Genomic DNA, 18,192 nt, shown 5'->3' with positions numbered 1-18,192 from the left:
ATGAGTTCCTTTACACAGGCGGATGTCGCCTTTGGGAAGATCGGACCAATCGCGGCCTGTTATGCGTTTGAAAAAGGCGGGACTTAACCGCTGGAACAGTTGGTATACGCCAATCCCGAGTACTAGTCACCTGTGATTGGTCCGCCCTTATGAACGGGGTAGGTCCACATTCACCGTGTAAAGCTACTGTTGAAATTCCTACGCTAACCAACTTTAGCCAGCTTGCTAACATGTAATTAAGCGATTGTAGTTAAGCTGCATTCATTGCGCCGCAATGGGTCGGAATTGATCGGTAATATGCTGGTTCCGAAGTCGGAATGCCGAAATATTTGGCGGTGTTCTGCACGTCTCGCCGTAACTACAACCAGAACATGTCCAGTTAGCTATAACACGGCGATTGGTGGATAACGAACCTGGCAAGCTAGCCAGTCAGTCCGGGCATTGGACTGGCTTGAGGCTTTCGAACAGGTTTCCTCGCCCGGTGGACAGCCGAGGCAGATGCTGTGATTATCATGAGTCCCGCGGGCTGCCCCCATGTCAATTGCTTCAAAGTGGACAACTGGAAGCAGAACCTAAGGGCTATTTATCAGTGTTTCGTATGGAGCGGTTCGGCCGAGACCAGGAAACGCAAGGTAACAAGACACTGGCAAACGTAGTGGGCTCGCCTAACGGGGAGATGTGTGGAAGTGAATGTGAAAGGTCGCGCGCGTGTGCGTGTTTGTGGGCTGTAACCTCTTCCAAAAAAAAAAAAAAAAAATCACGCTCGATCCACCAGTGGCAGGGTGTCAACAGGACCTTCCCAAAAGATTTCAATAAAATGCTATTACGTGTCCTGCAACATCTCTTTGCCACAGCACTGCGCCTTCAAGCCATCCGTCTCCTGCAATGGATCTTCCCTCGCTTTTCTTGCCATTCACGGGCTTTAAAATAATTCATGCACCGCATCACCGACCCCCTACAACTTAAATCTGGACCACGTTTATTGAATGTCCTTATCGAACATCCTCCCGTTGAACCGTTTTTATGGTTATGACTCACACATCTGGATTTGTGCACATTCCGTTCTTGTACCTAATTCATGTGTCTGTGTTTGCATGCTTGCCACATCCGAGGTGCGGGAGAGCAAACAGCATCCCTGGCTGCTTATCTAGCAGGGATCTGAAGGAAAGGTGGAAACAGGCTCGTGTACTAAAATAAGCAGAGTAAATATTTGTTAAGGTTTCCCTCATCCCACTAATGCCAATTTCTTTACTTGTGCCGCCAACCTACCAACGAAGCAGACCATCATGCCACTCCGTGTGTTACTTGCAAAAATAGAAATATATATAAAAATAGTAATAAAGTCAAATGGGGGTGGTTGCCAAAAAATATGGTAATTTTGGAGCAGAGTACTGCTCAAGTTCAATGATTAATTGACAAACAATTGCTTGTCAAACACTCGGTTGATTGTATTCTTGTTCCATTATCAACACTAGGACAAGGGACACGGTAATCTAAAAATAACCCATCTATAATGTAATTCAACTATCACTGTATTTTTTTAATGAATCTAATGATTAATAGTTACAGGAATTTTACTCGGATTATAATAATAATAATACTATAATACTATATCAGATTTGGCATTCTATATTGGTTGGACCTTACCCTTCATATTTAAAAATATACTAACGACTGAACAACATTCATACACTTTTGCTTAGGAATTTGAAAACAGAACCAATGGGGCAATATTATTTCAGATTATATTTAATGTTTTAACTAATTGCCAGGAACGTGTTCCTATAATCTGAAATGGATTTAAAAACAAGAGTTTATGCTTTTCAGGGGTTGAAGCATAATTGTAGTCTTCATTGTAATAAAGTTGGCCAGCACAACAAATGTTATTTGAATGGGATGTGAGCTGCACTTAATTCATTAACGTGTCAGAATTTGTATTTTCTATATAATTACAGTAATTGGACAAGCCAGTGCATTAGTGTTAATCAAGCCGCCTCTCTAAGAGCATGTTTTTAAATAGCACTTAACTAATCACACTATGTTTCTGTTGCTTTTCCCCCAAACTCCGCCCCCTTTTCAGGCCAAGTCATGCATCTGCCACATGTGCGGGGCTCACCTCAGCAGACTCCACTCCTGCCTTTACTGCGTCTTCTTCGCCTGCTTTGCCAAAAAACACATCCATGAGCATGCCAAGACCAAGCGACATAACCTAGGTATTGTGTACACACATACTTCATTTTATTTAGTGAATTTGATGTCATTTTAGCCCGTTTTTTTTTGTCAAAATACATGATCATAAATTGTTATCAAACATGATGAGCCATGTCTAAACTGTCCTGTTTTTTGGAGGGGGGTGGTCTCTTGTCCTAAGCAAAGGAGCCTTTGGTCACCTTGTCCCCTCCCACTTTCACGTTGTGCAAGTTCTGTAAAAAAAAGTTGCCATTACCATGTGTGGCAACTTGCTTTTTATTTAGTCATTTTCTGCAGAAAAATGTAGATGTTTGTCTAATAAACTTGATAACTTCAAGATTTTGTTGCACAAATAATATGTTTAAAAACATATTTTGCAACTTGCTGTCAACTAAATATGATATCGCGTGTGCTCAGTTAACTAATCACAACTCAGCTTGCGAATGTCACTCGATCAGAGGCCAAAAACAGTTGAGGCGTGACTGGTTATTACTATTATTGAACATGTGTTGTGATGTTGTTTTCTGTTGACAAGTGGCAACATGTGTTTCTAAAGATATTGTGAATTAAAAATTAAAAATATTAACTTTTTATTGCTGAAAATGCCGTCAGTTATACGTAATTCTTTCTGCGTCTCATTTTCCTCAAAGTGCTTTACATTCACCCATTCATACACACATTCGGACGCCAATGGAGGCTGGCCAATGGAGAAAGCTGCCACGCAGAACACCGTCATGTCTGCTGGCGGCAAATTACTGTTGGGTGTCTTGCTCAAGGACGCTTCAACATGATCACCAGGATCAGGGATCGGTCCAGCAACCATTAGATTGAGAAATAAATACTCAAATGCTGAGCCATGGCACACTAACAAATAATTAAATGAAGAAGCCATTGAAAGAGGAAGTAAAGTTAAAAAAAAAAAAGGTCTTGTTTCACCAGTCTTCTTGGTTTTGTCATGTGATCGCCGCAAGCTGAATAAAATAAATTGTCGTTGATCGGGAATTCATGATGTCCATCTTTGTCAATTTATTTGGATTGGTTTAGGTAAAATGTCTCCTTAAAATGGTTTGAAAAACATGTGAGATATGGCTGTGACGTTACCTTCCTCATTTGTCATGAGAAGAAGCAAATGGTGCTCGGAGATTGTTCTTTTAATGTAAGCTGTAAAAATGTTACGGAGTGTGATGGCACACACGAAATGTCACCCTGTTCACTAAAGGTTGTATTTCCAGCCGCATGCCCGGTTGCTCTCTTCCTATTGTGGACATTACAGAATTAGGCCTTTGCAGCTGTAAGTTAAGAAAATCATGCTGCAGTGTTGGGGGAGTGGGGCTTGTCCGGCTGCCGCAGCAAAGATACCTCGGGTGTGCATGACAGCACACTTTGGCAGATGTTCAGAATGGCTTGGAAGCCTCTTTTTCCTCTTCCTTATCCTTTTGGCTCGAGAAAACAATCCTTCTGGTGTGGTTGTGTGTTCCCCGTGTGTGTAATTGGGGCGGTGTAATTGTGTGCCTAATTAGGATAGCTGCTGCTGCAAAAAAAAAAAAAAAATACATAAGAGAAAATGGGAAGAGGGCAGATCTCGGTAGACTGTTGAGGAGGTAATTAAGTCGTTTTAAACAAACCCAGTGAAATTAGCATCCATTTAACAAAGCCCCTCCTCATCCTTTTTTCCGCTACCTTCTTTTTTTTCTGTCCCTCTCACCAATGTCCATCATATACCGTTTTGGATGACTTTTAAAAACCGTCATTTCTCATTGAGACACAATGGACTTTGAAAATTCTGTTAAAGGCAGTACTGTGTGGTTGTTTGTCTATGTCCCGTGATATGGCTGAGGACAAGTCCAAGGTGTACCCTCTCGTCCATGGTGCACCCTGTGGTCTATAGGAACAGGCTTCAAGTCACCTGAGACCATGGCAAAAACATGTACTATTGAAAATTGATGTGACCGTCACCAACATAAAACTAGGAAACGTTTTAAGTAGCATTTTTAAAAGACCCCCTATTGTGCAAACTATTTCTTTTTTAGATAGTTGCTCCGCCCATCTCTTTGCAAATATAATATATTAGACAAGTGTAATATTTATTAGCAAATCATATTTGCAAATTCACTCTTCATTTGGAAAAGATTTTATTGACTCGGCCGATTATTGCCACTGATTTTTGGCGTGTGACAAATATCGAGATGCATCGAGATTTTTTTTTTTAATCTCATAGCTGATACAGTAAGTCATTGTAAAACATCAGTAAAGTATTTATTTACTTTTTTTAATTAGCTTTACAATCTGCTAAACCTGGGGACATTGTGCAACCTCTTTTGGTTTGGAATTTCTTTCAAAACAAAGTTTAACATATCTGACATTTATGCTTTGTATTTTATTGCACTGCATGACAGTAAAACACACCCCCAAATGTGGTGAGAAGGCCAGCCAATGCTTCAAAATAGAACCTAACATATCAATTGAGGCAGTGTTTTTCCTATCTTTTTGAGCTTGGATAGACCTTGAGACACACCATTAGCCAAAGAAATTAAAATTTGAAACTATATAACAATATAAAGTTATAAAAAAAAAAAGTTAGTGAAAGTTAGTAAAGTTAGTGACTCAATAACTGCAAAGTTAAATAAACATGTGCTTGAAGACATTTCAAGTTGGGATTTTTTTTTTAATTTTTAATTTTAATTATGACACCATTATTCTCCCTTTTACTTGAAAAAGGACATCAGCTCCAAATATTGACTTCCTTGATTAAGAATAAACTTTGAAAAACGTCATATCAGTCTATACCTACTCTTCATTTACATATAATACATGTCTCATTTGTGCTCAGTATATTTATATTTTCCTATGCATTTAATTATAATTTCATTCCAAACAAATCTGATTTTGGATGTCCATCATTTTCCTATACATCTTATCCTTATTAGGATCATTCATTGTACGTATACAATAAAAAGAAAAATAATAAGGCAGTTTTTGTACTTGCCCTTCCACCAATCCCCTCAGCTCCCTGCATCAGAGCAGTGTTTCACATCAGCTGATTACTTTGAAGAGGTAGGGGCTGTGGGTAGGTGGGGGTGGGAAGGGGGGGGGGGGGGGGGGGTCTGTCCTACTTTGCGCAAGGGTGGGAATCACACTTGGCAAGATCTTTGATTTTTTGATTCATAGGTATAGGGGGGACAAAATATTAGAAACACTTCCAGTATGATTCCGTACAATTATGTTACTGTAAAAGTCAATCAAATAATAACAGTAATTTGTATGAGATCTGTATTATGACTAGTGGCTGTACTTCATTCTCTCACCCCGACCCTCAGCCATACGTCCTCAATATTCCCCCCCACACCTGCAGAGGATTAGAGCATCAGCTAAAGGAAGCTGAAGGCCAGGTTGTCATGGCGACAGCAAACAGGTAGCTATAGAGCAATGATTGGAAGCACAGGTCCAGTTTGCTTGGTATTTGTGAAGAGAAAGGACACCTCCACTCTGTGCACCCTCCTCACCTTTTGACTCCTCTTTGCGCTCGCCACCCCGCCCTTTTGTCACCTCCGCCATTACTGGATGGTGTTAACAGATAGCAGATATGTCAGCTGATAAGCCCGTTCTAGTTGGCATTGCAACACCATAGCAACATTGCCCGAATAGGAAAAGACAAGAGATGAATCATCTAGCGGCTCATACAGCTTGCACTGACTGACTCACAGCCCTCTATTACCCTTTGACAAACAAAATAGATAAACTGAGAGCAAGCCTGCATCTCAAGAAAAAAAAAAAGTCTCCCTTGTGAATTCCTCTCTTTTTGGCTTCTTTTTCTCACCCTCTCCTTGCCTTGACTTTGCAGCTATTGACTTGCTCTATGGGGGGATTTACTGCTTCATGTGCCAAGACTACATTTACGACAAAGACATGGAACAGATTGCCAAAGAGGAACAAAGAAAAGCCTGGAAAATTCAAGGTTTGAAATCATTTCAACTTCCATTTCAACCCAGCTCTTGGTGAAAACACAAGAATATACAAATGTGGAATTCACAGATTCGTGTAATTAAAGGACAAAAATACAGATTGTTAACGTCAGTTAAAATAATAGTTGATGATGAAGTGCAATGTTTGATGTTAACATGACCTTAAAAATAGCATTTTTGATGCTGTTTGCAGGCATAGGTGAGAAGTACTTGTCATGGGAGCCCACCAAGAGGGAGCTGGAGCTTCTCCGTCACAATCCCAAGAGGAGGAGAATCACCTCCAACTGTACTATTGGTTAGCGACCCTCACAAAATGTACATACAAAGTGTGTACACCCTGACCCACTTTTTCACGTGGTTTTTTTTTTTTTTTACCTCATTAGACGAAATGCTAATTATGTTGCATTCGGCATATCAGCATTTGCACTAATTATATCTTTGTTTTCTATGGTGTATTAGAACAGTGGTTCTCAACCTTTTTTCAGTAATGTACCCCCTGTGAAATACGTTGTCAGCAAAGTACTCTTTAACCAGGGCAAAGATTTTGGTTTAAAAAAAAGACTTAAAACATGCAAATCAGTGTCTGATTTATTAATCTTTAGAATCTTTCAAACTTCATGTTTGGCCCACATAAAAATAATCATCATAAAGTGTCCTCTTTTGCATCGTGTAAGAGATCTGTTATCAAAAAGAAATGACATAATTATTATTATATTATTCTTACATTTGTCCACAAAAATAATCAACATAAAGTGTCAGACCTATTCCCAAAAATAAATAATTATAAATAAATATTTGCCCACAAAAAAAAATATTAAACCAAGTGTCCACTTTTGGGATCATTGTAAAGCTCTCTTCACAAAAATAAATAATCAGATTGATTATTAATAGATATTTATCCACAAAAATAATCAACCTAAAGTGTTAGATGTAATCTGAAAATAAAATTATTCTAGTAAATATTTGACCACAGAGAAATATTAAACAAAAAGTGTCCTTTTTGGAGATTTCTTTTTAGAAAAATACATCTTTAACTTCATTATTAATAAATTTTCGTCCACAACAAATAATCAACACAAAATTCTCAAAAACAAATGATTGTAAATCAATATTTTTCAATAAAATATTTAACATAAAGTGTCCTCTTTTGGAATAACAGTAAAGATCAAGTTTGGTCGAGCCAATCTAGTATGGAGGAGAATCTGGGTTTTTAAAATAATTAAATTGAATAATCTACTGAACATAAAATTTGTTTTATGAACTTATATTTTCCTGAAACATTTAATTACTTCAATAATGGTTTCTAAAGGCTTTATGCATGATTGTTTGTTTTATTTAAAATTTTGAGTACCCCTCTGAAGTTCCTTCAATTACCACCAGGGGTACCCATACCCCCATTTGAGAACCACTGTTTTAGAGCGTTGAGATTTGTGAAAACCTTCAAATTAATTCATGGGAGTTTGTCCAAATTAAAATTTGACCTTTGGTTTTCATGAAGCGCAATGTGCAGAATGACCTTAAAAATCATAACCTTGATTAATCCATTCCAATAATATTCTTGTCACCTGATACTACTTACACCCACTGAGGAGCATATTTGATGGTATCTTATTACTGTGGAATACCCTGATGAAATTATATTTGATAATTAATCCTTCAACGTAGAATGGCATCAGTTGAATTAATATTGAAATTGATAATCAAATGAAACTATAATTGAAAATCGATTAATCATTTGGAGACCGAAATTGTCCAAGTTCTCTGAATTTATGTCTCAACTGGAAATATCTTTAGTCCTCTATGAAAGCAGGCTGATCTTAATTGTGTTAAATCAAGTGAGATATTTATTAGTATTCGCTTTTCCCGTGGAAAACACCTATCAAAACACCTATCAGTATTTTCTGACACGCCACGGACCAAACCTGTTAGAACCTGAATCATTTTTAAAAAATGTTATTTTTTGCACCGCCAGTTTGAGAAAATGGACCATTTTGGAATAAGGTAATGGAAATTAAAATGATCTTTTTAAATTTGATTCATTAAAGTCGGCAGATTAACTGATTATATTTAAAAAATTAGTTGTAGCCCTGCATCGCATTCTAACAAAAAGAAAAAAAAGGATTACAGTTCGAAAAAATGGATAAATGCTGTTACTGGTATAGGTTTTTAAATATTTATAAGTAGGAGCAGTATTTGCAGGGAAATCCTTTTCTCCTGAACAACAAAGAATCAAACAGGAGGCAGCAGCGGGAAATAGCAGCCTTTGGCTAACAAGCAGCGAATCCGCTGTGACTCCAGCAAATTAGTGAATCCAACAAGCCCTATAACCACCCTCGAGCAATGTCTTTCAGTCAAGAATGGAGAAGTAGGTATCATTGAGCAGTCAGACTGTTCCGCCAAGCTAGTGTGCTATTTAAGCTGATAAGGCTTGTGTTTAGTTCAAGGTTTTTTTCTCCTGTTTTCTGAGTTTGGTCACACGATATTCCCAGCATTCTCTGAGCCCTGAGCAATTGTGATGTTATTTTCAGATGACAGCAATTGGCAAAGTGGCCTCCACCTGAGATGGCTAAAAAACAGGTGGATTTTAATGCTTAATGTATTTCTCCTAGTAAAAGTCAACTCCACCTATAAGCCCCCCCCCCCCCCCCTTTTTTTTTTTTACTTCAATTTGGGTGATTTTACAAAAACGTAAATATAAGTCTACACCTGACTTTGGTGGTTACTCATCTCATGGCTGTCCAATATAACACATGGTGTGTGTTAATAATATGATGAAATTACGGAACTTTTAGATGCATTTCTTCATCGTATATCGAATATACAGTATACTCATACTGTTGTGGTTATGGGTGGAGGGGGTGGAGCGGAAACGGAACAAGTGCGAGGCAATGTGCGCATAGATTCAAATGATGAAACTAATTGCCGTAACAATAAAACGATTTGAAGTTTCAATGCTTTATAGTTTTTGACACAAATGAATATTAATTTGACTGAAAAGACCTCAAAGTTATCATCACTGTCTCACATGCCAAATAGCGCCTTCCATTTAACTCACGCACATCCTCTCCTTCCTGCTCATCATTTTGCGCAAACATTCACACAGCCTCGTCGTTGACAACAAAGAGGCAATATGGTGGCGCTTAACGAAAGTGCATTTGGCGACGTTCTGTGCAAATGCTCTAAAACGGATGCATACTATATTGAATCAGAGATATATATATAATAATTTTAAGCCTCGTAAATAGCATGATCGTACTTATTTTGCATTTGAATTCATGGTAATCAAACAAAAAAAGGTCTTTTTTTTTAGTTTATTCTAAGTTTATTTATAAGTGGTCATTGGCGCGGCATGGCTGTGGGTTTGCTCCCCTGACCATCAAGACCATGCCGAAGTGTCCTTGAGCAAGAAACTGAACCGCCAGTTGCTTCTGATGCTGGGTCATCAGTAGGTAAATGACTAGTTAATGTAAAGCGCTTTGAGTACCCAAGCTAGAAAAGCGTTATATAAGTGAAAGTCCATTTACCAAGTCCATTTATAAGTCCATTTAATCAGAATGCTAGTTTTTGGACTAGTGGGGACACATAGAAGATGTTATTGTAAGGATTTTTTTTTAGTCTTGACTTCCCCTTCACTGCCAAAAATAACTATGAAAACAACCTTAAAGCAGAAGTATTTACCAAGCCCATTGCTAGTTTAAAAAGCATACACCCAATACACCTTCCATGGATGTTTTTGGAGTGTGGGAAGAAGTGTCCGGAGAGAACCCACACAGGCTTGGGGACAACATGCAAACTCCACACAGGAAGGCTGCAGCGATGTGGATTTGAACTCAGGTCCCTGTAATGGGAAGCGGACGTGCTAATCACCGCTACACCTAGCCGCCCTCATTCACAAACCGTTCACTAAAAATAGTCATTCAAAAGATGTATTTTAGAACAATGATGCGTTGCTCATAAAATAAACACCAGTGCTAGTAGTGATCACAATTCATGTCATGCTCATTGTCATTCGTGATGCAACTTGGCTAGAGGGCATTGGGTTGATAAAATGTATCACGGGGGGTACATCATTGAAAAAAGATTGAGAGCCACTGATGTAATTTTATGTTCCTCCTCCGTTTCCAGGTCTACGCGGTCTGATCAACCTTGGCAACACGTGCTTTATGAACTGCATTGTCCAGGCACTAACCCACACGCCGCTGCTGCGAGACTTCTTCCTGTCCGACCGACACAAATGTGAAATGCAGAGCAACTCCTGCTTAGTGTGTGAAATGTCGCAACTTTTTCAGGAGGTACTGCTATTTTTGTTATTTATTTTTTGGGGGCGGTGTGGAGGAGCATTTGACAATTCCTTACAATGCACATGGTTCCATCCCTAGTTCTACTCAGGCCATCGTTCACCGCACATCCCGTTCCGTCTGCTCCACCTGGTGTGGACTCACGCCCGTCACCTGGCTGGCTACGAGCAGCAGGACGCACACGAGTTCCTCATCGCTGCACTGGACGTCCTCCACAGACACTGCAAAGGTCAGACTAATTCTTGTTTTTGGATAAATCATAAAATGATCCTTCAGAAAACGCAAAAGTATTGAAGCTGTGACTCATGCTGTCTGCAGCAGTTATCAAATGAAGCCAAATATGATCAAACCCAGGGAGGGAAAAAAAATTGCTGGAAAAGAATCTGTGTGACAGCTTCTGAGCTTCATATTTTCTACGTGTGGTTGTGATGTCCATTTTATAAGCCGCCTGTCTCTATGTGTTCAAACAGATGACAACGGGAAAAAAGCCAACAATCCAAACCATTGTAACTGCATTATTGACCAAATCTTCACAGGGGGCCTGCAGTCTGATGTTACCTGCCAAGTCTGCCAGTAAGTTCTGTAAAATGGGTCTGTAGCGTCACCTGGTGGTCAAAGAAGATACAGGCTCTTCAGGTGGATAGTCCACATTGATTTTTATCTGGATTCAGATTCCAGTTGAAACATTATGCAAAATATCGTGGTGCATTTCATATTGTATTACTGTTTGATGCTGTTGTTCATTTGCAATATAAATACAACCATGCATCATCTGTTCTCTGTATCTCTTATACTTTGATAAAAACAACTAATAATGCTGAATACATTTCTTAAAATTAACAAAGCCGGACAGAAGTATTTAAATTAGAACATTCCCTATGTTGCCAACATGTTTTCCTTGCTCATCCAGTTTCTCTATTCCAGCAAAGTGCTCAGTTAATTGGACATCAAATCAAATATGACAAACTTGGGCTTCAAACGGGATCGCGGGCTTATCTTCTTTAAAATGCACCGAGTAAAAACTGCTAAATAAATCATCAAAAGCATACTGTGTAATAATTTATTGTTATGAGATATATGACACAGTGAGCCACAAGGAAAGAATTCAAAAAGGAATTTTTGCTCTTTTATGGCATCACTCAGTTCCAGCAGGAACTCTCTGAATGTATTTGATTTTTAATCATGGTAGTCAGTACAGGGTGTCAATTGTCAAAGCAAATTTGGAATCATAAGAAAATCTAGTATGTATTTTTTTTTTTTTTTTTTTACAAAGTTAAAGACATGCTTCTATGCCTACAATTGTATCCAAAAGAGTACAATTGCTGAATTTTTAATATGGTAACTACATATTCATAAAATGCACATTACTTTTTGTCTCCATCCTCCTCCTGCTCCCAGCGGTGTGTCAACAACCATCGACCCGTTCTGGGACATCAGCCTGGACCTGCCGGGCTCATCCACTCCTTTCTGGCCTCTAAGCCCCGGTGGAGACGGCTCAACACTAAACGGAGAGAGTCACACCACTGGAGCCACAACACTGACAGATTGCTTACGAAGGTAGCCTGAGTTCTTTTAAAACATGTTTGAGTTTATTCCTTTATTACTGGCAAGATTTGTATTATTATTACTATTTCTGATATTATTTTAATATGGAGTTTTTGTCAAGTGATAAAGTGATAAAGCAAAGTACAATCCTTTTACCTTCCCTCTATCTTTACAAACCTAGAGCAATATCGAAATAAACTGATAATAGAGGCGGAGCAAAATGTGATTTTTTTTTATCAAATAGTTATGTCAAAATTGTTGTAATAATGTGCCTGCAAGTCTTTTATTGCAGTGCAAAATTCTTCATAGAATGCACTCGTCATATATACTGTGTATACATCGATACAACAATTTTGAGATGACCAGATGAGAAAATTCACATGTTGCTTTTTTTTTTTTTTTTTTAAAGCTAAAACTAGCTTTTTGTTAATTTTGTCCACTGTGGGGCATGCTTAAAGCCTCTTAATGGCATTCTGAAACGTGGCTCTTTCTTAGGATTTGATGCATGCATTTTGCACTCACTTTTTAAATTTCAGATTACTCTGCAGTAAGATGGTAATATTTTCAGAATATATCGTACATGAAAAACAGGAAAGATTTTGACCGGTTGCTATTTATTTGTGATATAAATGTTGGCTCTTTAAAGAAAGTTGTCCATTCACAAACCGTCATTCTAAAGACTGGCACTTTTATGTGTTTTAATTTTTTGTAAAACAACATTGTTTTGCTCCTAAAATAAACAGTAGTGATACATCACAATTCATGGCATAATTTAGGTGTTTAAATAATGAAACATAGAAAACACTATACTAAATGTAATCTTCTAAAATAGTGCAAGTATGAAATATGTTAGGCATACCAAATATTGCTTAATTTCGTCATTTAGAAAAATCTGAAAATAATGACCTAATAATGACCTCATGTCTTTTTAGACTATAAGTAAAAATAAACATAAGCACACGTGTTGGTGAACAACTCTTTCTACAGACGTGAGTTTTATCGTTCAGTGAGGAGCCGTTCAAACAATTTGATTCGAATGTCACCGTTAATATATATAGCTTTTTTTTCCACAAATATATTGCTTCGGCTCACTTAAGAACACATTTATATGAAAGAGGCCCCTAAATTCAATTGGGCATGACACCCTTGATCACACACGTAGCAAGAGGCTTTCCGTCTCAACCTTTTCTCTCTTTAGGTTCACCAGACCAGAGCACCTTGGCAGCAGCGCAAAGATCAAGTGCAGCGGTTGCCATAGTTACCAGGAGTCTACCAAACAGCTGACCATGAAGAAGTTGCCCATCGTGGCCTGCTTTCACCTCAAAGTAGAAGTTCTCCCTCTTCAACATGGTCTTCAACCGCTTAGCATCCCGTTAATATTATCCGCTTGTTTGCAGCGATTTGAGCATTCGGCTAAACTACGGCGGAAGATCACAACGTATGTCTCTTTCCCTTTGGAGCTGGACATGACGCCATTTATGGCCTCCAGGTGAGAACTGTTCCGTACAATGGATCTGAAAACTTTAGAATGGCATATTATTGAACACCACATTTTTCATTCGCTTCGAACGCCCTGGATAATTCAAATGTTCCATTGTGCGTTTCAGTAAAGAGAGCAGGATGAACGGCCAGTACCAGCAGACTGTGGAGCCTTTCAACGACGACAATAAGTAGGCACATCTTTGGCTCGGTTATCGGCAATCAGCAAATGTCCCGAATATTACCACTTTCATTATCATCTATTGTCATGACAGTGTGGCTCATTAAGATCACGCCTGCCTGTAATGCGATTTCTTTTTCTTATCGTGTGAATGCTAACGGTCGTCTGTCCAGTTCAGCGTGTATCAAACATCTCAGCCAAAGCTAGCCGGGATAGGCTCCAGCTTGCGCCATCAATTTTTAGCGCTCTATGCTTGTTTACGGTGTCCTCTTTCTAAAATGTGCAGATTTTGCAGTTGCTGATTGTGACGATTCTCCCCGCTTCTTGTCTCAATCAGATACAGCCTTTTTGCTGTGGTTAACCACCAGGGAACACTAGAGAGCGGCCACTACACCACCTTCATCAGGCAGCACAAGGACCAGTGGTTCAAATGTGACGACGCCATCATCACCAAGGCCAGTATCGAGGCAGTGCTGGACAGCGAAGGGTGAGCCGAGCCGTCGCTCACCAACCACATTATAGCAACATTCTGTCGGTATTCAGACGTCTCTGGATTGGGGGATCATGCTCAGCAGTGAGAACATGGCCTAAGTCTCTACTTAAGAAGTAATGTTAAATGCAATTAAGAAAATATACAGTTTAACCCTTTCACTACTGATTCCTTTTTTTTTTTAAATAAAACTTCTGGCATGTATTACCGTATTTTTCGCACTGCAAGGCACACCTAAATGATTCACATTTTTTTAATCTGATGGTGCGCTTTATAATCCAATGCGCCTCATAAATCGATCATATAATATGCTGACAGTATAAACTGCTGACTTCTCTAATAGAGTTGACATTACCTTGGGCGCAGCTCCATCTAGTGGATACATAACAGAAAGCAAATGTAGCCCTCCCGCCACTGTAGTTTTGATTCCATGCGCACTAAAAGCCTTAAATTTGTGTCGTAAAAACACTACCTCACTGACATTACTTCTGGAAAAAAAGTCAAACTGTTGTTTATTCTTTTTTTGGAGTGAGCAGAGCTGTGAGTGCTTACATTCTATTAATAAAGTTTGAGTGACTTATCTGATCATTGAGTTGACATTCCCTTGAGTGCAGCTTCATTCAGTGGATACATAACAGAATGCAAAGGCAGCCCCAGTCACCACTTTAGCTTTGTTTCTGCGCCGTATAATCAAGTGCATCTTACATATGAGTTGTTTTTTTTGGTAAAAAAAAAAAATAGGCATTTTATTGAATGTATGTAGGCCTTATAATCCGGTGCGCCTTATAGTGCGGAAAATACAGTACTTATTTTTGAGTCTGGGATACTTGGAAAAGTAGTTTATAAAGGCCCATTTCCAAGAAATACCACTGGGACTGTATGCCCCATCGACCAGTGGTTCTTAAATGGGGTACTGGTACCCCTGAGGGTACTTGAAGGAACTCTTGAGATTTTAGATAAAACAAAATAAACATGCAAATCATTCAGAAATGATTTTTGAATTAATTAAATGTTTCAAAGTTCATAAAACAAATGTTATGATCAGCAGGTTATTCAATATCATTATTTTCAAAAGCCGGATTCTCCCCCATACTAGAATGGTTCCACCTAACTTGTCACGTGCCACTTCTCGTAACCTATCAGGTTAATGATTTATGATCTATGATCCAAAAAGGACATTTTATGTTAATTATTTTTTTGTGGACCAAGACAAATTAAGTTTGAAAGGTTCTGAAGTTTAGCATACTTACAGTATGATATTGCACTTTCAGTTTACGTAAAATATTTTTCTGGTTTTGAAAAAAAGGATGGAAATTAAACCTTTTTTTTTAAACCTAACTTTTTTAAAACCTAATTGTATGTTCGAACATTTGAAACCTCTGCGGATTTTACTCTCTGTCCATGACTCACCAGTTGCGAATCACCAGAATACATGAACTGAATTGTTGTTTTTTCCTTTACAGGTACCTTTTGTTTTACCATAAACAGTTCCTGGAGTACGAGTAGCGCAGCCCTCATCATAACACAAATGAGTCCAGACGCACTATTGCAACTATTGCAAAACATTTCCACTGGAATTCAGGACGCACACAACAACAATCTGCTGGCTGTAAATCTGCCAAGCCAGTCAGCACTCGGCTGCCGGAAGGGACTCGCTGCCATCGTCATGGTAGACTCCTTTTTTGTTTGACTTGATCATCAATGCTGTTTTTTCTTTGTTTGTTTGTTTTTAAACCAACACCGATCTTAAAGCAGGGGTGGGGAACTTATTTTCTGTGAGCTCTGGGCTGCTATGCAATTGTAAAAATCATAAAACCTCGGAAAAAGAATTTCTCTCACAAATCATAACAATTAACAATTCTTGGTATAGCCCCAAATAATTTATAAATACTGTGTTTTTGTGTGTTGTATTTATGCATATATATATATATATATATATATATATATATATGTATATGTATGTATGTATAGAAAAAACACGGCTGTATGTGCAATATGCGACATTACTATAAATACCTTGAAGCAGATCACCATGTCATCCGAACATCGGCAAATAATTCAAATGTAATTCACCCTCAGTTCCAGTGTCTCTCTTTCTCGATAATTCATTCTTGAGCTACTATATCAATTTAAAGATAGTTTTGTATAGCATTAGACTATTTTAATAGCTCAGTTCATTCTTGAGTCAGCGATGAAATTGACAGTTCCCTGATAAATCCCTCGTTTTGTGAAAAATTGTTTTAATGTTTTGGCATATTCATCTTTTAATGTTGCAAATCGTCTACTAATCCCTTATCAATTTGAACCTTTTGGCTTCTTGGAAATGAACGTCGAGACCTTAGGGATGATGTTTTTTGCAAAAATCCCAAAATGGATTTGTGAAAACGCATCACATATTCATGTCTGAATGTGCAAGTCCATATTCTGTACTACGAGTCTGTCCCCTATAAAAATTGAAATAGCTTCCCCACCCATGTCCTAAATGTTTGTAAATGTCAAAATGGCCACAAGCTGCTTTTATCAAGTCAAGTCATTTTAAGTATATTTTAAACAAAGTTGAATTCACAAGCACACCGTGTCACATAGTAGCCTATACACACAGTCGCAAAATGACCAAATATTGTTCGTCTTTTTATGCATTTTTAACTGCACTGCAGCCGAAGAAAACCAAGAAGCAAACATCTCCTTACAAGTTCTATGATAAGCATTATACAGTTTGTTTATTCATGTCACTTGTGAGTTTATTGTCGATCAACGACGACGGAAGCTTCGGTTCTGCTCGTTTCCTGAGTGCGCCGGAAGTTTTTGCCTCAATTGCTGCTTCCAACCGTTGCAGGGGCGGATGTTACTCGGTAAAATTATATTTTTATAAATACTGTTATTCTAAATGGATTCGTTTACAGTTTTTGTTTTTTTTTTTTGCATTCACCATTAGTCGCCCGTCCGTGTTTTGTTGTGCGGTGTTGTTTTATATACGCAGAAGAGCTAATTACACCCACCTGAAAATGCTGCAAAGGCAGCTCAATGTTAAGTTAGATTAGCTGTTTATTCGTTTCGTTTTTTTAATTTTGGGTTTGTGTGAAGGTTTTTTTTTTTTAAATATGCGTAAGCAGTTTTAAAAAATACTGTATATTCATGTTCAAGGTATGTGCTTGTGGTTAAATGCAAAAAATAAGAACCAATATGGGATGTATGTATCCTCAGAATAGAACAGTATGTGCAAAGGATCACAAGATGATTCTGCAGTGTATTATTGTTGGCTGCATGTTTGTATGTGTGTGTGTGAGTGTGTGGTCATCACAAGAAAAAGACAGTGCGGCGAAACTAACTGGTTGTTAAATGTGATTGTGTGTGTGTGTTTGGGTTTGTATGCACGTGTGGTGCGCGTGCGTATGTTGTATGTGTCTGTGTACTGAATCAGTACTTGAGTTCAGCATGCCGCCCAAGCTGAATATTTTTCTTTTTTTTTCACATGTTGAAGATGTATGTAAAGCATATACATGTACAGTTTGTACGTAAGAAACAAATGGTGAAACCTCCATTCTGATTTTTTTTGTTTTTGTCATTTATCGCTGGATTCAGCCACGGGAGTTGAAACGGTGTCTTGACCTATGAAGTCATTACTTGACTACATAATGACCGCAGTTACTGGACACAGTGATGGCAAGACACTCAAATAAAGAACAAAACAACTATATCTGTAATTCATTTTGTCTGACTGATTTTGTATCCTGTCAAGCCCAATTATTTAGCTGTTTGTTTAGTATAGGTAGCAGGAGCCTATCCAAGATGACTTCGGGAAAGAAGGCACATTATTCTGGAGTCAAACTATTTTAAGTTAATAAGAATGATGTTCTGGAAAAAGATGTAAATGATGTCATAGAAAGGCAGTATTATCAGAATTGAATTCTCTCCATTGACCTTAGCCAGTCCAAAATGTCGAGATCTTTTGTGGATTTTCATGTACGGTACTTGTCTGAGCAAAAGTCAAGTTCTTTTTTTTCTTCTTCATTTTCAACCCCTATATTGGGGGAGTCGACAAAATAA

At 38.3% G+C, this 18,192-nt stretch overlaps 1 protein-coding gene across 1 annotated transcript; it reads left to right on the top strand.

Annotated features, from left to right (window-relative positions):
* The first annotated feature begins 177 nt into the window (after positions 1-177).
* usp22 (ubiquitin specific peptidase 22) lies at positions 178-17,843 on the top strand. The gene is made up of 13 exons (XM_088439696.1): positions 178-632; positions 2,081-2,213; positions 6,032-6,145; positions 6,346-6,447; positions 10,278-10,444; positions 10,532-10,679; positions 10,921-11,023; positions 11,849-12,007; positions 13,194-13,320; positions 13,393-13,484; positions 13,603-13,665; positions 13,993-14,142; positions 15,609-17,843. Exons 1-13 carry the CDS (start codon positions 513-515, stop codon positions 15,649-15,651), a joined length of 1,521 nt encoding a protein of 506 aa, XP_088295822.1. The 5' UTR covers positions 178-512; the 3' UTR covers positions 15,652-17,843.
* Positions 17,844-18,192: the final 349 nt, after the last annotated feature.

This window comes from Hippichthys cyanospilos, chromosome 17 (genome assembly GCF_059441005.1).
Source record: "Hippichthys cyanospilos isolate Australia breed blue-spotted pipefish chromosome 17, RoL_Hcya_1.0, whole genome shotgun sequence".
Classification (NCBI taxonomy): Eukaryota; Metazoa; Chordata; class Actinopteri; order Syngnathiformes; family Syngnathidae; genus Hippichthys; species Hippichthys cyanospilos.
This window is presented reverse-complemented; position numbering and strand designations above follow the sequence as displayed.

What these genes read in the sequence shown, in the direction of transcription:
- usp22 (XM_088439696.1), top strand. Translation starts at nt 513, where the DNA reads ATGAGTCCCGCGGGCTGCCCCCATGTCAATTGCTTCAAAGTGGACAAC. An exon ending in ACGCCATTTATGGCCTCCAG is followed by an intron (nt 13,485 to 13,602) that starts GTGAGAACTGTT and finishes TGTGCGTTTCAG; the next exon opens with TAAAGAGAGCAGGATGAACG. An exon ending in CCTTTCAACGACGACAATAA is followed by an intron (nt 13,666 to 13,992) that starts GTAGGCACATCT and finishes TGTCTCAATCAG; the next exon opens with ATACAGCCTTTTTGCTGTGG.